Source organism: Silene latifolia, chromosome 5 (assembly GCF_048544455.1).
Source record: "Silene latifolia isolate original U9 population chromosome 5, ASM4854445v1, whole genome shotgun sequence".
NCBI classification, from domain to species: Eukaryota; Viridiplantae; Streptophyta; class Magnoliopsida; order Caryophyllales; family Caryophyllaceae; genus Silene; species Silene latifolia.
This window is the reverse complement of record NC_133530.1, coordinates 510,663-529,176: the sequence shown is the minus strand read 5'-3', so window position 1 is coordinate 529,176 and position 18,514 is coordinate 510,663. Positions and strand designations below refer to the sequence as shown.

Sequence of the window (18,514 nt, the reverse complement as noted above, 5' to 3'; positions counted from 1 at the left end):
TTGAATACATCGATCAAGTGTATTTGAAGTTGTACCTCCTTGGTCCAAACTTCAAGCTTGCGTCTTGTAATTGTTCCTTTCTAAATTAAAACTTAAGCACACAATTACACGCATATGTTTATATATTAAGTCCACATACAAATCATTACTGTCATTATCAAAATAATTAGTTAGGACTAAAGGTCCAACAATATTATTCTGATTATATACATTATATTATGATATACCGTAATCTTCTCTAATAGCAAGATCACACTTCTCGTCTTCAACTATGACTCGTATTATACCTATGAGCTCTTAGGTCACTGTTAAGAGATTTTTTTTTTCTTTCAAAAAATCTTGATTGTGTGATTCCTTTTCGCGAGTCTCCATTTATTTCATGATTGTGTGCTTGCTAAACAAATGTGGGAGGGTCTTGAGCTGGATGGCGATGAGGAAGATGGGGGAGGGGGAGTCCATTATTGGGTTGAAGCTAGGTGGCGAGATTTTGGGGGTGACGGAGCATGTCCAGTTCATGGTGGAGTGTTGGGCGCTATGGGAACATCGTAACAAGGTTATCTTTGAGTAGATGATGGTGAACCCCTTTAGTGTCATTCGAAGGGCAAGTGATGTTGTTGAGGCGATCGAGGGGGGAGGCTTTTTGCGGGGGTGAAAGAAGGGGATGGTGTTAGCTTGGGTATGGTGTGTCGGGATGAACGAGGAAGGTGTTGTGGGGTGTCTCGAATGTGACGAATCGGGTATGGGAGCCTCATATTGCTGAAGCAGAAGCAGTCCGCGAGGGAGTTAAAGAAACGTTGAGGAAGGGGCATAGGAGGGTCGTCATTGAAAGTGATTGCTTACAAGTTATCGAAGCTTTGAAGAAGGGGACTAAAGGGAGGAGTATCTTTTCGTTAATTTTGGACAATATTTTAGCTTTATCTAATTCTTTTAGTTCCGTTATTATTTGGTCGCATACTAGTCGCGTTAACAATCGTGTGGCACATTCTTTAGCTCATATTGAACCTAGAGTTGTTGGTAGATTTCTGTGGTTGGATGTTTTACCTCCAATTGTAAACTGACTGTAATTTTTGATTTATCGTTAATTCAGTAATGCCTTCGGGCTTCTATCTTCAAAAAAAAATCTTGAGTTCAAGCTCTGGAACGCAACAATATTAAAACTCTTGTGGGAGATTGATTTATGTTGGAGAATGATAAACTAGAATTATGTTAATGGGATTTAGGTGTTTACCTACTGAATTGGCGGGGTAGTTAAGGTAATATGTTAGTTTAGTTAGTAATCGAGTCGGAAAATAAGTAAAACATGATCCGGGTGGAATAGGGTGTGAATTGGGATATATACGTAATAATATAGGTGGTACTTTGTAATAAATGAAATACAGGGTGGTAGTTTGTAAAATACGGTAAATACTAGGTGGTTATTAACAATTTTCACTTAATTAAACAAATTACAATCAGAGTTTGTAGTCTAAGAAGCATTATTAGGGATTGCCTAATGTCAACGTTGTCGCAACTCTCAAGATAGCCTGAGAAAATAGTAAATGTCAACTAGATTAGCTGACATCAGGCAGAGTCACGATTTCTAAGGAATACTCCCTCCATTCAACTCCACAAGGCCAGTATTCCATATTCATCCATTCAACTCCACAAGGTCACTTTCCTTATTTGGCAAATAATATCCCCACAAGGCCAATTTTTTTTGGCAACTCTTAATTTTTTTTTTGGACTGAAATGACTGAAGTTTATGGAGGTGTTGCTTGTTTTAAGGTGTAATGAAGGATGAGAACTTACTTAGGGTAGGTGTTTTCCATTTGTACTTGTGAGTTGATTGTTTTTTGGGGGAAAAGTCTAAAAAACATACCATTTGGTGGGGTTTTTATGAGCAATTGGTCTCCCTTGTGACGGGTTACCATTTGTGACGGATATTTTGTGAGATAAAATGGTAACAAAATGGGTTAGTGGAGAAAGGGGACCACATGAATAGTGTTGCAGAGAGAGAAAAAGTGGGTACTTTGTGAGCTAAAATGGTATCCGTCTTCAGCTTGTGACGGATATGTCATGTCTTCAATGAGAATTTGTGTTTTATGAGAAGGATGATTCTCCTATTCATGATTCACCTAAGACAGAGGCCTTGAACTCAAAGCATAAACCCAGACACAAGGCAAAAGCCCAACGAAAACAGAGCATGACTGATTCCGCAGGATGAAGCTGATATTGAAGAAGGGAGTTGGTTAATAAGTTTGTTGGAAGGTTGTTAGAACTTTCGTGATTTCAGGAATCGGTTAGGAAAGTTGTTCGTAGATATTTTCAGAAACTTCTAGTAGATCATTTGTATATAAATAGGATGTATCATTCCATTTCTAAGTTAAGAAATACAGAATACACAATTCTATTTACTCTTGTGTTCAATACAGTTACAATACATCCTAACCAATTTTCTTCCATTTTCAAGAGCTTAAAGCTTCCATTAATGGCGATTTCATGCCAGAGATTCCATGTTTTAACAGTTTTTAAAATCTTGTAATTTTTGGGGGAAAATTTAATTCCTAATTGTCTTCTTAATCTCACCTATAATTCTCCTAATAAAGCTGAGTTTCATAAAGCAAGTGTACTTTTTTTTTTTTTTTGGTGTAGAGCAAGTGTACTTTTTATCAATTCTTTATTTCTTTCTTAAAACTTGTACTAAAAGTGTAAGTGTCTTGTGAAGTTGAATGGAGGGAGTAATACTCATGACGTGCTGCATTTAAAGCGACAAAGCCCAACAATAACGTATTCGCATTTTTAGCTCCGTTTACATAAAAGAAAAAGGGCTCGGAAAAGTTGAGTGAGTAGCAGGGTTTTAAATTGGTTTGGTTTTTTTTAGCTAATCATGGATCACTTTAACCGATTCGCTTGTTGGCACTTGTCAGCCAATCTGGGCCAACTTTGCATGCATTTACTTCAAAAACTAGAATATACTGATAGTCATGAACTGGGCCTGACCATACCCATCAGTTGGTATCCATGGAGATCCATAAACTATACAACCAAGCCTCAACCATCTCACTTATTACATAATGGAATCAAAGACGGTGACTCGGTGAGTTTAACACCAGACTGCTTTAACGTTTATGTTTACATGAAAAGATATTAGGCAAGCAACATTTTCTTATATACTTTAACTAGTCAAAGAACTCGAATTAACAATTCTTTACATTTATTATAAAATACTCTGTATAATTTACATTAGACATACTCAATGATTTCTCTTGTTATTCTAGCAGAGATACAATAATTAAGATTTCTTTTTACCAAACAAAAAAAATGTTCAATCATTATTAGAAAATATAAGAATAAAACCAATATAATAGGACTCGGGTTATAGAGATTATTGTTTATGTTTAATCATTGTGATGGTAACCCGATCATCCCAGCCCATTAAAGATATTCTACAAAAATCTCAATATTTACATTCACACTAATACGAATGACATTTATTCTAAAAAAAAAGTCGTTTTACACAAACATTATATTAACAGAATCCGTTTAGACACATATAATGATTCATTTAAGTGAAAATTAAGTTACCAAATAAATTCGTTTTACAGATATTATGTATAAGAGTGTTTTTTCTCGTTAAAGAAACGTTTATTACAATAATTTGTATAGTAATCAAAAACAAATTCTTACATACGATTCTACACACGTATTCGAACTACTATACAAACACAAAATATCTATGTAACCCTATGTTATTAAGTACCCATAAGCTTAATTAAAGATGTAAGTGTGGTTTGATGCTGATTTATAATTGTAGAATGAACTCTTAGGAGAGCCATTGAAAAATAAAAGTAGGATGATAACATCAAAAACCTTTTAATACCAATAATTAGTGGTTGTCTGGTTTGTCTTGGGCGGTCTAAATCACCATGTGGCATGCTTTCTAATTCTTGGAAACTTCCTAACTAACAATCTATTCTCTATGCACAAATATCCGATTCCAACAAAAATACAAAGAGAATAAGAAAGAAAGGCCTTACTTGTTAAATTTGATTTGATTAGCTACTGTGATAATGAACAAAGTTCCACCTTTGATTGATTGACTAAAGATTTTTCCACGCGTCTATTTCTTAATGTTGGCTTCTTCTTTTTACTTTATATCATGTTTTTCAGAATCCAAATCAATTTTATACTCTAGTCAATAACTAATTATAGCGGCATATTCTATACTAAATGTTAATAATTGAGTTTTAAATAGTGTTCTTAATCTTTTTAAAACATTACTATTACTCTACAACTTAATAAAAACTTAGAATACCCTGTTCTAATCTACCTATTTTAAATATTTAAATTATATACTTTTGATTGATATTTTGGAGATAATTTGTTTAATTATTAATATAAATATTGTTTATAACTCAGTACTAAGAAAACAAAATTTACAAAATTAACTGATTAAAAACTTTAATTTTACCACTTTAAAGATTTTTAAAACCACTTTACTAAGTTCATAAGTACCATTGATCTTTTCAAATAAACGAGAAGTACCACGCCAAGCTCCAAAAAAATATAAGGGTACCACGTAAAAAAAACCTTAAATACTTCAATAAGTATTTCTCGGTTTTACCTCGAAACTCAAAATGTACTTTATTATCATCGAAAACAATATTTTTAGCCTTCTCAACTAATTTCAATAATCATAGGGAAAACTCGTAATTTACTAATATAACACGGCTATATGTATGTTAACTATATGAACATTTCTCGATTCATATATTTGATAAGATACACATTGGTTAAATAATAGAATATGGGAAATAAATTTTTAAGCACTCTTACTTATTACTCCATCTAATTCACTGAATTCGTATCTTTTCTTAAATATATGTGATCAGTTGAATAGTATTTTAATCAAATGGTATGATTCCAATGAATGGTAGAGAAAAAAACAATATTGTTTTTCTTACATCATCCACGTTGTTTAATACTTTATAACATAAGCGTGACATACTCTAAAACATGAATGATATCAGGAATTAGAGCCGTCTACCATTAATATTTGCTAATTAAGGTTAGAATTTTATTAAAATGAAAGATACTGAGTACTATAAATAACTCAGCATGTATCTATAACTCAGCATTTATTAAAGTGGTTTTTTCTAACGTGAATAATCTAAATGTGGTAAGAATGACAAGATATTTGTATATAAATAGGTTTCACATTAGGTTATTAATGTGTTTTTAGAGCAGACATTAGAAAAACTGATAATCTAACTACTTAAATATAAAAATCATGTTTTTGTTAACTATAATGTTATCACATGAGAAGTAAGATAAATACTCCTTACCAGCATGCATCTTGTTTAGTGAATTAAAGCATTTAGAATACTCGGTGTATATGATTGTGTGAAAATGTTGCAAAAAAAAAAAAAAAAAAAAAAAAGAGGTATACTAATACTAGTCGTAAATGTGAATTAGGAAATTAGGAATTAAGATGGATGCATGCATTTGGGAGAAGAAACTGACAAGGTAAGCAGACAATAGAAATGAACAAAGATCGTCAGTGAATACATCAACAAACATATAAGAATAAGACATCCAAATGAATTGAATGATCCAAAGTGCATGAAATGAAATGAAAATGTGTTCTCACGTAAAAGTTTGTTAAGATTGGATTTATTATTAGTGCGGTCGGCTAATGCCCCAATTATATTTACAAGACCGTTATTTATTCCACCTTTATAGTGATGACTACACGGTTTCTTACTACCCCAACAGCTCTACTCTTGTTTACGTGCCTTCTTCTAAATGGTCCACTCCTTTCATTTTCTGTTATTGCTCGTCCACGTGTCTTTTTCTATTCTACTTTTGCTACGTGCTGCTTTTTCATAGGTTTCCTGGTCCCTGACAGTTTTTGGCCGTTGAACTCTTTGTTTTTTTCTTATATAATAAAGCTATCCAATCATCCTTTTGTTTTATATCTTCCTTTATTTTAACCCTACCTAGTTTCTAAAGATAATACAGTGGAGTATCATAAAGGGACCTTTTCTCTTCAAATAAAATGTTCCTATTATCTTCCGCATAATCAGCATGCTCCTTACTTAGTGCATCCTTTTCAATTACTACCATGTGATGACTTGATTTTCGATAATAAATGAATATATTAAAAGACCAATCAACTTAATTAGGACATCCAACCATATGTCTATTAATCACTAAAATATCAGTCATCTCTTACTCTTAAGACATACATATATGCATTAACACTAAAACATATATAAATATATTTGGCATGTTTAAGTTTAAGACGGATATGTCCATCTTAAACAAAAACTTGTTCTAAAATATATTCTCTCGATTTTTAGTTAATTCGTACTTTGTTACCTTTGTTTGAAAATTCTCTTAACAAAAAACAAAGATAAACAATTGATAGCAATTGAAAAAGTAAAATCAATAACCTAATAAGACCAAGCAAAGAGACTAGGCCGTGTTAAAATAGAAAGGATAACAAATGATTGAGACACCCTAAAATAGAAAAGGACAACAAATGACCGGGACAGAGAGAGTAATATTTATACGTTTTCTTTTGGTTTACGTGTGTGCGTGCATGTATGTGTATAGATATATTTATTATATATACAGAATAGATAAGGAAAATGAAAATAATAATGAAAAAGGGAAACGCATGAGAATAAAAATGTGAGAAAACTTTATTTTATTATTTATGAAAATGTGAGGAAAATAAGCAATGAATAGGAATAAACGTGTAGATGAATATATCCGTTTATAGCTAAAGATGGGTCAAATAGCTTGAAAGTGGTGATATTTTTGGCCCCCACCACCCCACTTGTTGCTTATTAAAGATAGAAGGATATGTGCGTCTATAATGAGATTTTGTGGTAGATGTACTCATGTACAAGTGTTAACCAATATTAAGAGGAGGGTGATTTGGGGATGAAGAAAATAGGTGTAGGACCCGGGACAAATAACCGACAAAGAGATTGAGCCCATTAGGAAGGCCCACCATATCATAACGGTTTGAGTAGCATAATGAGTAAATGAGTCACCAATATGGTCAAGCCTGAAGCCCCATTTGGTCAAGCCCTACCCCATTCCTATTATATTCCATGTCCCAATAATGTGGAGATGTTACCACATCACTTCATTCACTTGTGTTATCCAACCTCTTCTTTTTTTGGTCAAGTTTCCAATCCTAAATTGTTCCTCATTCATTATCACATTGTTATGTATCTATAAATTGTTTATCGGGTTAGTATAATTTTTCATCTCAGTCATTTATTTACCTTTTATATATATTTATGATGAGAGTTAATTTTAAATTTTAATCAAAGGTAAATAAATAATATAAATGTTGAGATTATTTATCACCGGTATGTCACACATGCAAACTAACATTAATAAATAAAAAATATTGATAATATTGTCGAGTTAATCTCCCCAAACTCCTAACATTAAATATGAAATAATGTGTGTATATGTTTCAAATGCAAATGCGTAGGTTGATTACATTTTGCAAGGTGGAACGTATAATGCATTAGAGGTTATTGAATTGTTTTAATGAGAACAATTAATAAGCTATTAGCAAATGGTGCTAATAGTTTTATACACACAAAATATAGAGAGACAAATTAGTTTATATGGGTGAGAATACTTCTTGTTCTAAAGGAGAGAAAAGAGAGTGTTTAACATCCGTTAGAGAAAATAAGAGTGAGATAAAGTTTGAAAGAGAGTGACAATACTAGTGTGTGATTGTACTCTATAAACTTTGTAATTTCTTATTAGTGAAATAATTTGTCGAGAGAGTCGTGGTTTTTCCCTTAGTTGAGAAAGGTTTTCACGTGAGAAATTGTGGTGTCACTTTATTTGCTCTTACTTACGTTCGTTGTGTGTGTTCTTTCGTAGTATCGTTGTTGGGTGAGATTCTTCCCGCACCGGGTTTACAGGACGCTTCCCCAACAAATATTAGTAAATCCATCAAAATTAAATATATTATAGGTGAAGAAGATTGGGCAAAAGATGGAGAAATGAAGTAAAAAGAAAGGCGGGACCGTTGATGTGTTAGTAATATGTAAATGGGTGTATAAGAGTGCATGGACGGTTATAGGAAAAGAGTTCTCTCACACCATTGCTATTTGCACCCAAATTCTAGTCGCATATGACATTATGATGTCACCCTATAAAACTTTTTAAATATTTTTTTTTATAAGGTAAGAAAACTAGGTTGATCCGATCTAGAGGATCAACCTATCTCATCCTTTCAAATGGGTGAGATAAATTGAAGTCACCGGCTTTCAAACCACCTCGAAAGAGTTAGATATGAATGTTCAATAGAAGTCATGAAGTCATCAACCTTGTTGGCTTTAATTCATAAAACTTTTAACATAGAATCCCTTTAATGAGTTCAATTCCATGTGTTAGAAAAAGTGGAGCATATATTACCGTAAATAATATTGTAACATAAATATAATAAATATAAAGATATAAATTAAATAACAATAATATACCAAGTAAAAGAGAGTAGAGAAGAAAGATGTAGCGTGGATCGAATCGCGCTAGGCATTTAAAGAGAAATAATGCCCCAATTGCACTTGTTACCAAATAGTGCGTTCCTTTCCCAAGATACAATAACCCGTTGGGCTCCTTCGGTAGCAACAAGAGGAGCTCCGAACCGATGACCGCCCAATGCCCGATAATATTTGTAGTATAAAATAATTTTTATATTGACAAACTCAATAGAATGAATCTTTTATAAAACAAATGAGATGACAATGTGTAGTGTATGCCTTGCATACTTCGATCATCATCTCATTACAGTATATATATTTGGAGTATGCAAGAATGCAAGATGATCATAATTATAATTGCTCACATTGTGCATAAACCGTTCAACCGCCTTTACTCACATAAACCTTATTACCACATTAACTTCTCAAGTTAATGGTCATAAAACACCCATTAACTATAATTGATCAAGAGTATAATCTTACTCAAAACTCCCAAATTAATAGGAGATATAAAACTCATTTAAACAATTGTAATCATTTGGTCAAAAATTCAAATTCATAATTAAATTCTTAAATCACAACAAAAAATTCCAACACCATGTTGGTAAGCTGATGAGTGGACCATATTTTATCACACGATTTTCCATTGTAAACAAATTATAAAGTTACGTCTATTTGCCTCACATACTGTACAGGAATGTGTGAATAACTAACATAAATTAGGGTATGGATACATATTATTATCTGTAATAAACCACATACATTATTATTAGACTTTGGAAAATAGAAATGTTAGTAGTATGTAGTTGCGTCTTGCATTATTGTCTAGTAAGATTTGAACATAGAATGGTTGTATATATTTAGGGTCCGCGTAGGGTAGGTGCTGAGGAAACAATATGGGCATTGCATGTTGCATGCATTTCCTTTATATTAATGTTTTCCATGTGCTTCATCTATCTTATATGGGGCCATGCAATTAGGTTATGTATCGTAATATTCATACATCAACTTGATGTCTCTCCTATTTCTAGTACATTATATTTATTACTTATTGTTTACTAATTTACATGACTCCAATATTAAACGTTGTTTTGATATTTACCACTTCTTTTTATTTTTGGGAAAAAAAAAAGGTTAACTCTCAAAATGACGTTCAAAATTAGAAGCAGCTAAATTAGTAAACCATAAAAATATACTACTATAATGATAATCGAGACAGCAAGTTGGTATAGGAATAATAAGATACATAGCCTAATAACATGGTCCATATTGCAGACATTTACGTATCAACATATGAAAAACCATAACAATATATTGATCTTGGATTCTCTTATATGATTAATGATTAATGATTAATTAGCCGCATCACAGAGTCTTGTTATATTCATAGAATGCAGCAAGTAGATCATAATTATTAAGTTAATTAATTATTAGCATATAAAACGGCAAACAGAGCTCATCATTTGTTGTTGATGGGGCATATTCTGCACCGCTGACCAAGTCAACACACTGAGCAAGGTCAAAGATATCCACAGCAAGTCAACGACTTAGACAGCCTAGCCGATGCATCCCATCGGCCTGTCACCCGGGTCTCGGCCTGACAACCTGCCAGCCGGGACACATATCCGCGTACTCACATCCAAGACCCTCGGCCGGCCTGCCATAGGTCCATCGGCCGAGGGTAGAACAGTCTTTCCACCTGATAGCCACTTGGCCACTTGGCCACTACGTGACAAAAGGTGAAAGCCTATAAATACTCCTCAACCTTCTTTGAGGAAAGGATCCAACAACTTAACCTAAATACACTATTCATCTGGTAATATCTCCCTTATCTCTCTACAATACATATCTAGCCAAGTAACACAGCTTAATCTTTTAAGTTTACTGACTTGAGCGTCGGAGTGAGTACGCTTGGCACAAAGCCAAGCCCTCAGTTCGTTCATTGTTGCAGGAGAGGCCGAAAGGGACGATAGAAGCAAGAAGGGTTCAACTCAAGGCAATATTCTACAAGTCACGGGTGGTAACGATACTTGCTCTGGAATTACACCCGGAACAATTGGCGCCGTCTGTGGGAAAAGACACTAGAAGCTAGTCACATTCATTCCCAAACAAAAATATACACACAAAAAACCCACCCAAAAAGCTAAGAAAATGTCGAAACAACAAGACGCAGTCGCGACCGACGAAACCGCGTTCTGCCAAGATGATGCTTTCAACAACTCTGGAGTCGTGCAGCCCTCCACCGGCGAGTAATCCAACCGAGTTCGGGATGCCAATAATACCCGACACGCGCCGCCAACCAGTCACCATCATGGGACGGTGGTTGACGTAGCAAAACCGAAAATGCTCCCGGACCTAATCGCACACGCCCGCTCACACTGTCACGCCGACAAGAGCGGCGGAAACTGTCCAGGAGACTAGGGCCCTAAACGTGACTCCGAGAAATTTGAACGGAGCACTAGGAGAAGCTGACCAAGCCAAGACGCCGGGGGAGCCCAAAGTGGGCGCGGTAGACCTAAGTCCTTCCCGCACTCATGGGAGGACAGCGTCCCCGCCACACGAACGAGGCTCACCCCGAAGGAGCCAGAGGAGTCCGACTCAGCAGAGCTGGAGAAGAAGTCCGAGTCGAAGAAGGAGCCCCTCCCGCTACGGGGGGAGGAGCCAGGTTAGGGATGCGAGGAGCCGATCGCCGCGTGTCGTTCGACACATGGTTAGGCAGCCCCTCAACGTCTACGTCCTAGAAGTCCCGGTGCCAACTAAGCTCAAGTTGCCACCTATTTCATACAAAGGAGATAGTGATCCATCCGACCACGCTGAGGCTTTCGAGTCTTACATGTCGGTATGGGAACAACTGATGAGGTCTGGTGCCGAGTTTTCCCAACAACTTTGCATGGGATGGCTCAGAGCTGGTATAAAGGGCTTCCCGACGGCTCGGTGTACTATTACGCCGACCTGAAGAACGCCTTTCTAGCCCAGTACTCTTGCAACAAGAGAAGAGCCGTAGAGACATCTGACCTCCTGACTATCAGACATGAGGGAGGCGAGTCTCTCCGGAGCTATGTAAAGAGGTTTGATGGAAAGGTCCAGCAGATTCGAGAAATTAATCCCGAGCTGGCGGCCTTGCGGCGATGAAGGGCCTCCCAAGGGGAGCCTTAAAAACGAGCTCATCAAGAGCGGAGGCCTGGCATGGACGCCGCCAGAAGTTGGCCGACCAAGCCATCAAGGTGGAAGACTATCACAAGACCTGGTAGATCCCAGCGAAGCCGAGCACTCGAAAAGAAGAGTCACAGCGGATGATCGGGACGAAGGACGCCGCGACAACAACGGTTCGCGGTCCGATGGAAGACGCCGTGAGAATAATAGATCACGGTCGGACGATCCGACCGGAAGCAAGACTCGGCGGGCGCGGTGGAATTCGAGAACGTACCACCGGGGCGGTATAGTGAAAAAACCCCTCTCGTCGTATCGCCCGCCGAGGTCTTCGCCCGAGCAAAACGAGGGCCGAAGTGGGAGAGACCCCCAAGCCAAAAAGTGACGGTGACACGAGCCGATCTTTGTGAGTACCACGGCCACACCGCCATTTAACCAACGATCGCCGCCATCCGAAGAATGCCATAGAGGAACTGATCCGGAAGGGAAGCCTCGGCAAGTACGTTGCAAAAGGCCAAAAGACCGACGCCGGCGATTCGGATAAGAAGTCCGTCTTCGAGCGGATAGGAGTGATTCATGTTGTCATCGGGGGCAACGAGAACGGAGGGTCCGCTCATGGGCACAAACGACACCTAAACGAGCTATATCAGGCCATCAACTTTGTGCCCAACTCAGGGATCCCCTCTGCAAACATCCCCGATATGACTATTGGAAGAAAGGACTACGAAGGGGTCATCGCTAGGGGTGGGCATAATCCGGTCCGGACCGGAAAAATGGACCGGTCCGGACCGGAATCTAGTGGACCGGAACCGGAATTAAAAATTCCGGTCCGGTCTCCGGTCCACCATTTTCCAAGATTCCGGTTTCGGTCCGGTCGGCCCGGGCCGATTTTTTCCGTCCGGACGGTTTGGACCGAATGCCCGGAATTATTGTTATTTGCATTTTTATTCTTAAAATTGTATTTTTATTCCGGTCCAATCCGGTCCAACCGGTCCGATCCGGTCCAATGGACCGGAATTTTTGGACCGGAATTAGAAAAAGTGGGTAATTCCGGTCCAACCGGTCCGGTCCGGTCTTGGACCGGAATTTTTCCGGTTCGGTCCCGGTCCGGAATTTTTGTAATCCGGTCCGGTCCCGGTCCATGAATTTTGTCGATTCCGGTTCCGGTCCAAACCGGTTCCGGTCCGGTCCGGTCCGGTTTTGGACCGGTGCCCACCCCTAGTCATCGCCCCTCACAGCGACCCGCTTGTAGTCAATTTGGACATATCCAACCACCTGGTCAAGAGGTGCCTGATTGACACAGGCGCATACACGAACATCATGTTTAGAGAGTGCTTTCTCGGCCTCAGCCTGAAGATCAAGGACTTGAGCCCCGCACCAACCCCTATACAGACTTCTCCGGGGCCGGCCTGGTGCCGGGGATCAATCGGACTCCGGTGACGTTCGGCGAAAAGAACGCGGCTAAAAACGTCCTAGCTGAGTTCGTGGTCATTGACGGCTCGTCCGCCTACAACGTTCTCATAGGCCGAGTCACCCTGAGCGAGGCCGACGCAGTGATGTCCATCCGGGCCCTAACACTGATGTACGTCTCGGACCGGGGGGAAGCGCATAAGCTCGTCTCCAAAAACGAGAAGGATGAGGTGGTCAACGTCCAGATAGCTGCCCGAGGATGCAACATGCAATCCCTCAAAGAGGCGAGGAAGTCCGAAAAAGGAAAAAGCCCGTCCTTACAGCAGGAGGGCGACCTCATGGATACAACTAGTGGCTGACTGACGAGGTGTGCCTGTGATGAGCCATTAGGGCATTGGTAATCTCGTAGAAATTTATGTAGCTGCGGAGGTGTCCAAAATAGCTATGGACACCCCAACGCATGTTTTTACCTAATGAAAAAAAAAAAAACATCCAAGCCTTCCCTCAAAGCAAAATTTTCCCATCAATTATCTATCAAGAAACCGACGCCGGCTCACACTGTCATACCGACAAGAGCGGCAGTCGTTGCGAAGAAATACAGCGCCGTCGCAGTCACCCCAAGTAGTAGACGCCACTAGCGATCACCCAAAGAGGTAGACGCCGTCGCAGTCACTCCAAGTGGTAGACGCCACGTAACACGCTATCAAGAAACAGACGCCGGCTCACACCGTCATGCATACCGACAAGAGCGGCAATCTCTATCAAGAAACCGACGCCGCTCACACCGTCATACCGACAAGAGCGGCGATCGTTGCGAAGAAATACAAACGTCGCCGCAGTCACCCCAAGTAGTAGACGCCACGGCAGCCACCCAAAGAGGTAGACGCCGTCGCAGCCTCCCAAATGGTAGACGCCACGTAACACGCTATCAAGAAACAGATGCTTGCTCACACTGCTTGTCATACCGACAAGAGCGGCAATCTCTATCAAGAAACCGACGCCGGCTCACACTGTCATACCGACAAGAGCGGCAGTCGTTGCGAAGAAATACAGCGCCGTCGCAGTCACCCCAAGTAGTAGACGCCACGGCAGTCACCCAAAGAGGTAGACGCCGTCGCAGTCACTCCAAGTGGTAGACGCCACGTAACACGCTATCAAGAAACAGATGCCGGCTCACACTGTCATACCGACAAGAGCGGCAATCTCTATCAAGAAACCGACGCTGGCTCACACTGTCATACCGACAAGAGCGGCAGTCGTTGCGAAGAAATACAGCGTCGTCGCAGTCACCCCAAGTAGTAGACGCCACGTAGCCACCCAAAGAGGTAGACGCCGTCGCAGTCACTCCAAGTGGTAGACGCCACGTAACACGCTATCAAGAAATGATGCCGGCTCACACTGTCATACCGACAAGAGCGGCAATCTCTATCAAGAAACCGACGCTGGCTCACACTGTCATACCGACAAGAGCGGCAGTCGTAGCGAAGAAATACAGCGCCGTCGCAGTCACCCCAAGTAGTAGACGCCACGGCAGTCACCCAAAGAGGTAGACGCCGTCGCAGTCACTCCAAGTGGTAGACGCCACGTAACACGCTATCAAGAAACAGATGCCGGCTCACACTGTCATACCGACAAGAGCGGCAATCTCTATCAAGAAACCGACGCTGGCTCACACTGTCATACCGACAAGAGCGGCAGTCGTTGCGAAGAAACACAGCGCCGTCGCAGTCACCCCAAGTAGTAGACGCCACGGCAGTCACCCAAAGAGGTAGACGCCGTCGCATCCTCCCAAGTGGTAGACGCCACGTAACACGCTATCAAGAAACAGATGCCGGCTCACACTGTCATACCGACAAGAGCGGCAATCTCTATCAAGAAACAGATGCCGGCTCACACTGTCATACCGACAAGAGCGGCAATCTCTATCAAGAAACCGACGCTGGCTCACACTGTCATACCGACAAGAGCGGCAGTCGTTGCGAAGAAATACAAATATTGCCGCAGCACCCTAAGTAGTAGACGCCACTAGCCACCCAAAGAGGTAGACGCCGTCGCAGCCACTCCAAGTGGTAGACGCCACGTAACACGCTATCAAGAAACAGATGCCGGCTCACACTGTCATACCGACAAGAGCGGCAATCTCTATCAAGAAACCGACGCTGGCTCACACTGTCATACCGACAAGAGCGGCAACAAGTTGCGAAGAAATACAACATGCCGCAGTCACCCCAAGTAGTAGACGCCACGGCAGCCACCCAAAGAGGTAGACGCCGTCGCAGCTACCCAAGTGGTAGACGCCACGTAACACGCTATCAAGAAACAGATGCCGGCTCACACTGTCATACCGACAAGAGCGGCAATCTCTATCAAGAAACCGACGCCGGCTCACACTGTCACACCGACAAGAGCGGCAGTCTCTATAAAGAAGCAAGCGCCGTCGCAGTCACCCCAAGTAGTAGACGCCACGGCAGTCACCCAAAGAGGTAGACGCCGTCGCAGTCACTCCAAGTGGTAGACGCCACGTAACACGCTATCAAGAAACAGATGCCGGCTCACACTGTCATACCGACAAGAGCGGCAATCTCTATCAAGAAACCGACGCCGGCTCACACTGTCACACCAACAAGAGCGGCAGTCTCTATAAAGAAGCAGGCGCCGTCGCAGTCACCCCAAGTAGTAGACGCCACGGCAGTCACCCAAAGAGGTAGACGCCGTCGCAGTCACTCCAAGTGGTAGACGCCACGTAACACGCTATCAAGAAACAGATGCCGGCTCACACTGTCATACCGACAAGAGCGGCAATCTCTATCAAGAAACCGACGCCGGCTCACACTGTCATACCGACAAGAACGGCAGTCGTTGTGAAGAAATACAGCGCCGTCGCAGCCACCCCAAGTAGTAGACGCCACGGCAGTCACCACAAGAGGTAGACGCCGTCGCAGTCACTCCAAGCGGTAGACGCCACGTAACACGCTATCAAGAAAACGACGCCGGCTCACACTGTCATACCGACAAGAGCGGCAGTCAATAACGAGGAGCACTCACCGGCTGATACCGTCACACCGGCAAGAACGGCAATCATCCTCAAGAAATAAATACCTCGACGGTCTCTACCAGCGCAGTCGATACTCGCAAAGTGAACAAAACGCCTTAGAAGCGTCGCACAGTTGAGGAACACACTCTAAGACCGCCTCGGCCAAGCCAAGGCGGAAACAGAGGCAAAAAAAAAAAATATAATAAAACAAAAAACGCTAAGTACAGATTGAGATGCTCAACTATTAGCACAAGGGAAAGGAAGATGAGATAAAGACCTCGGCCAGGCCGAAGGCGAAAGAAACGAACTATTATTAGAAGATAAGTTACAAGATTACAAGTGAAAAGAATACAGACGACGGCCGTCCCCACAAGGACGAGCCGAAACACAACCTACCAAAGTTGTACAAAAAAAGCAAAAGCTACAATTATTTTCATGTACCAAGAGATAGCGGGGAGGAAGGGCTGAGTAATTGGCCCCCGAACAGCTGAAGCAGATCTGCTGTAAACTTGTTCTCATCAAGCAGCACATGGTAGTATGTGAGGAGCTGAAACAGATCTGCTGTAAACTTGCTCTCCTAAGCTGCTGCTTTGCGCATATCGCATGCTCGGTAGCCGCATCTTCTTCGAGGGCAACCCAAAGCTTTTCTAGCGACCTCGGCCTTGGCCTCGGCGACCTCACCGCCCTCATCCTTTCGGCTTCTTCCTTAGCCACCCTAGCCTTCTCGAAGAGTCGCTCTCTCCGCGGCCGCCTCCCTCTCCATCTTCGCCTTCACCGCCTCCTTGGCCTTCTCCACCGCGGCTTTCTCTTTAGCCTCGAGCTTGTCATCAAGCAAAGACGTCGAACCCGCCCCACGGAAAGAACCATCAAGAGGGAAAAGCTCCCCGATAACTTCCCTAGCGATCTTCGGCCAAATCCGGAACTCGGCGCACGGTTTTTGGGGAGCATGACGGTTTGGAGCATCTCGATGTCCACCTCCTTTTGCTTGATGATGGCCTCTTTGCCCCGAACCACCTCCGCCTGAGCCTTAAACAGGCCCCTGGACTCGTTCCTCTGCTGGAGATAGAGGTCGGCACGCCCCTGAACAAGGTCACATTTTCTCAGCAGCTTCGCAGCCTCGGCCTTAGCCCTCTCAGCAAGGACCTCCTTTTCAGCGTCCTCCCTAAGTTTTCTCTCAGCCAAGAGCGCCTTCTCGGCTTCTCCCCTAAGCCTCTGCTCATTGAGGAGATCCAGCTTCGCCGACGCAGCCACCTGCTTAGTGGCGTTACGCTCATGAACAGCCCGAGCCACGGCCTTCTCTTGCTCCATGAGACGAGCACCGGTAACCACGTTCCACCTCGCCAGCTCCCTAATTAGCTTCGTGCCTTCCTCTATAAGCTCGGAGACGGAAGCCTTCTGGGGTGAAGGGACGGTGGTGACAATTTGACCACTAGCCCGCGGCTGGGAGACGAAAGCCTTCTGGGATGAAGGGTTGACGGTGGCGCCTTGGTCACCAACCTGCGCAGAGGACCCCACCGCCTGCTGCCCAACGTGAGCAATAGCCGACTGCGGCTGGTCTGCAGAAATTCAATTAAAACATCAGTATCAACATTGACTTATCGGAAACACCTAATGGCACGGCTAAATTTAAGCCACAAGCTAGATAGGTACCATGTTTGGCCTTTTTGACCGGAGGAGGCACTTCCTTGCCAGCGGTAGAAGCTGTCCCTTTCCTCTTACGGATAAGGGGAGATCCCTCTGCGTCAGAGTCCCCCTCATCGGGAATATCAACAATCTCCACCTTCTTAGGGGAGGGGATGGGAGTTGGAACCGATGTCGACACCGTTGCCGCTGAAAGCTTTGTTTTCCGCGTCCGACGCACTACGCCGCTAACAACCCTCGCCTGCGCCTCCTCCTTGCTCAAGACCTTCAGCCGCTGTTCCATAAGATCATTCGGCGACGTCCTGCGGTCATGGGCTAGAGCCTTGGGATGCAAGTTAGCAACGGTTTTATCTTTGTGCGGCCCCATTCTCTCCGAAGGATATCCTCGAATAGGTCCGGTCCAAAGTGATCTGCAAAAGAAACAAAGAGTCAAGTAGAGGAAATAAATCGAGGTTCGAAAAGCAGGAACATTGAGAGCGGTGATGGGCCTCACACCGACCCCACTCACCCCGTGCTAGGGCCGGTATGAGGCCGACATAGCAAAGCGGCTCATCCTGAAGAATGATCTGCGTCGGGGGAATCCATCTCTTCGACATCCCACTCTTGTCCACCTCAAAGAGCCTCATTGCCAGCCTCTCATCCTCCTTGAGATGGACCCCGCCGGCATCCATTTTCGATGCTTCCGGTAACCCATCCGTCATGCTCCGCCCTAGTCTCACACCGCAAATTAACTTGGTGCTGGAAGGAGCGGGACAGCGGATAGTCATCCGGCACTTTA

The 18,514-nt window shown here is 42.4% G+C and overlaps 1 protein-coding gene across 1 annotated transcript; it reads right to left on the bottom strand.

The window, feature by feature from the left end:
• Nucleotides 1-1,478: 1,478 nt before the first annotated feature.
• Nucleotides 1,479-18,103, bottom strand: LOC141657920 (uncharacterized). Its single transcript, XM_074465312.1, has 3 exons — nucleotides 17,746-18,103; nucleotides 17,110-17,651; nucleotides 1,479-1,523 (listed from the first exon to the last, which is right to left on the bottom strand). The coding sequence occupies exons 1-3, from the start codon at nucleotides 18,101-18,103 to the stop codon at nucleotides 1,479-1,481; spliced, it is 945 nt and encodes a 314-aa protein (XP_074321413.1).
• Between the last annotated feature and the right edge of the window lie 411 nt (nucleotides 18,104-18,514).

What these genes read in the sequence shown, in the direction of transcription:
- LOC141657920 (XM_074465312.1), bottom strand. Translation starts at nt 18,103, where the DNA reads ATGGGGCCGCACAAAGATAAAACCGTTGCTAACTTGCATCCCAAGGCT. An exon ending in GGTCAAAAAGGCCAAACATG is followed by an intron (nt 17,652 to 17,745) that starts GTACCTATCTAG and finishes GAATTTCTGCAG; the next exon opens with ACCAGCCGCAGTCGGCTATT. An exon ending in TGTTTAAGGCTCAGGCGGAG is followed by an intron (nt 1,524 to 17,109) that starts GTGGTTCGGGGC and finishes CTATTTTCTCAG; the next exon opens with GCTATCTTGAGAGTTGCGAC.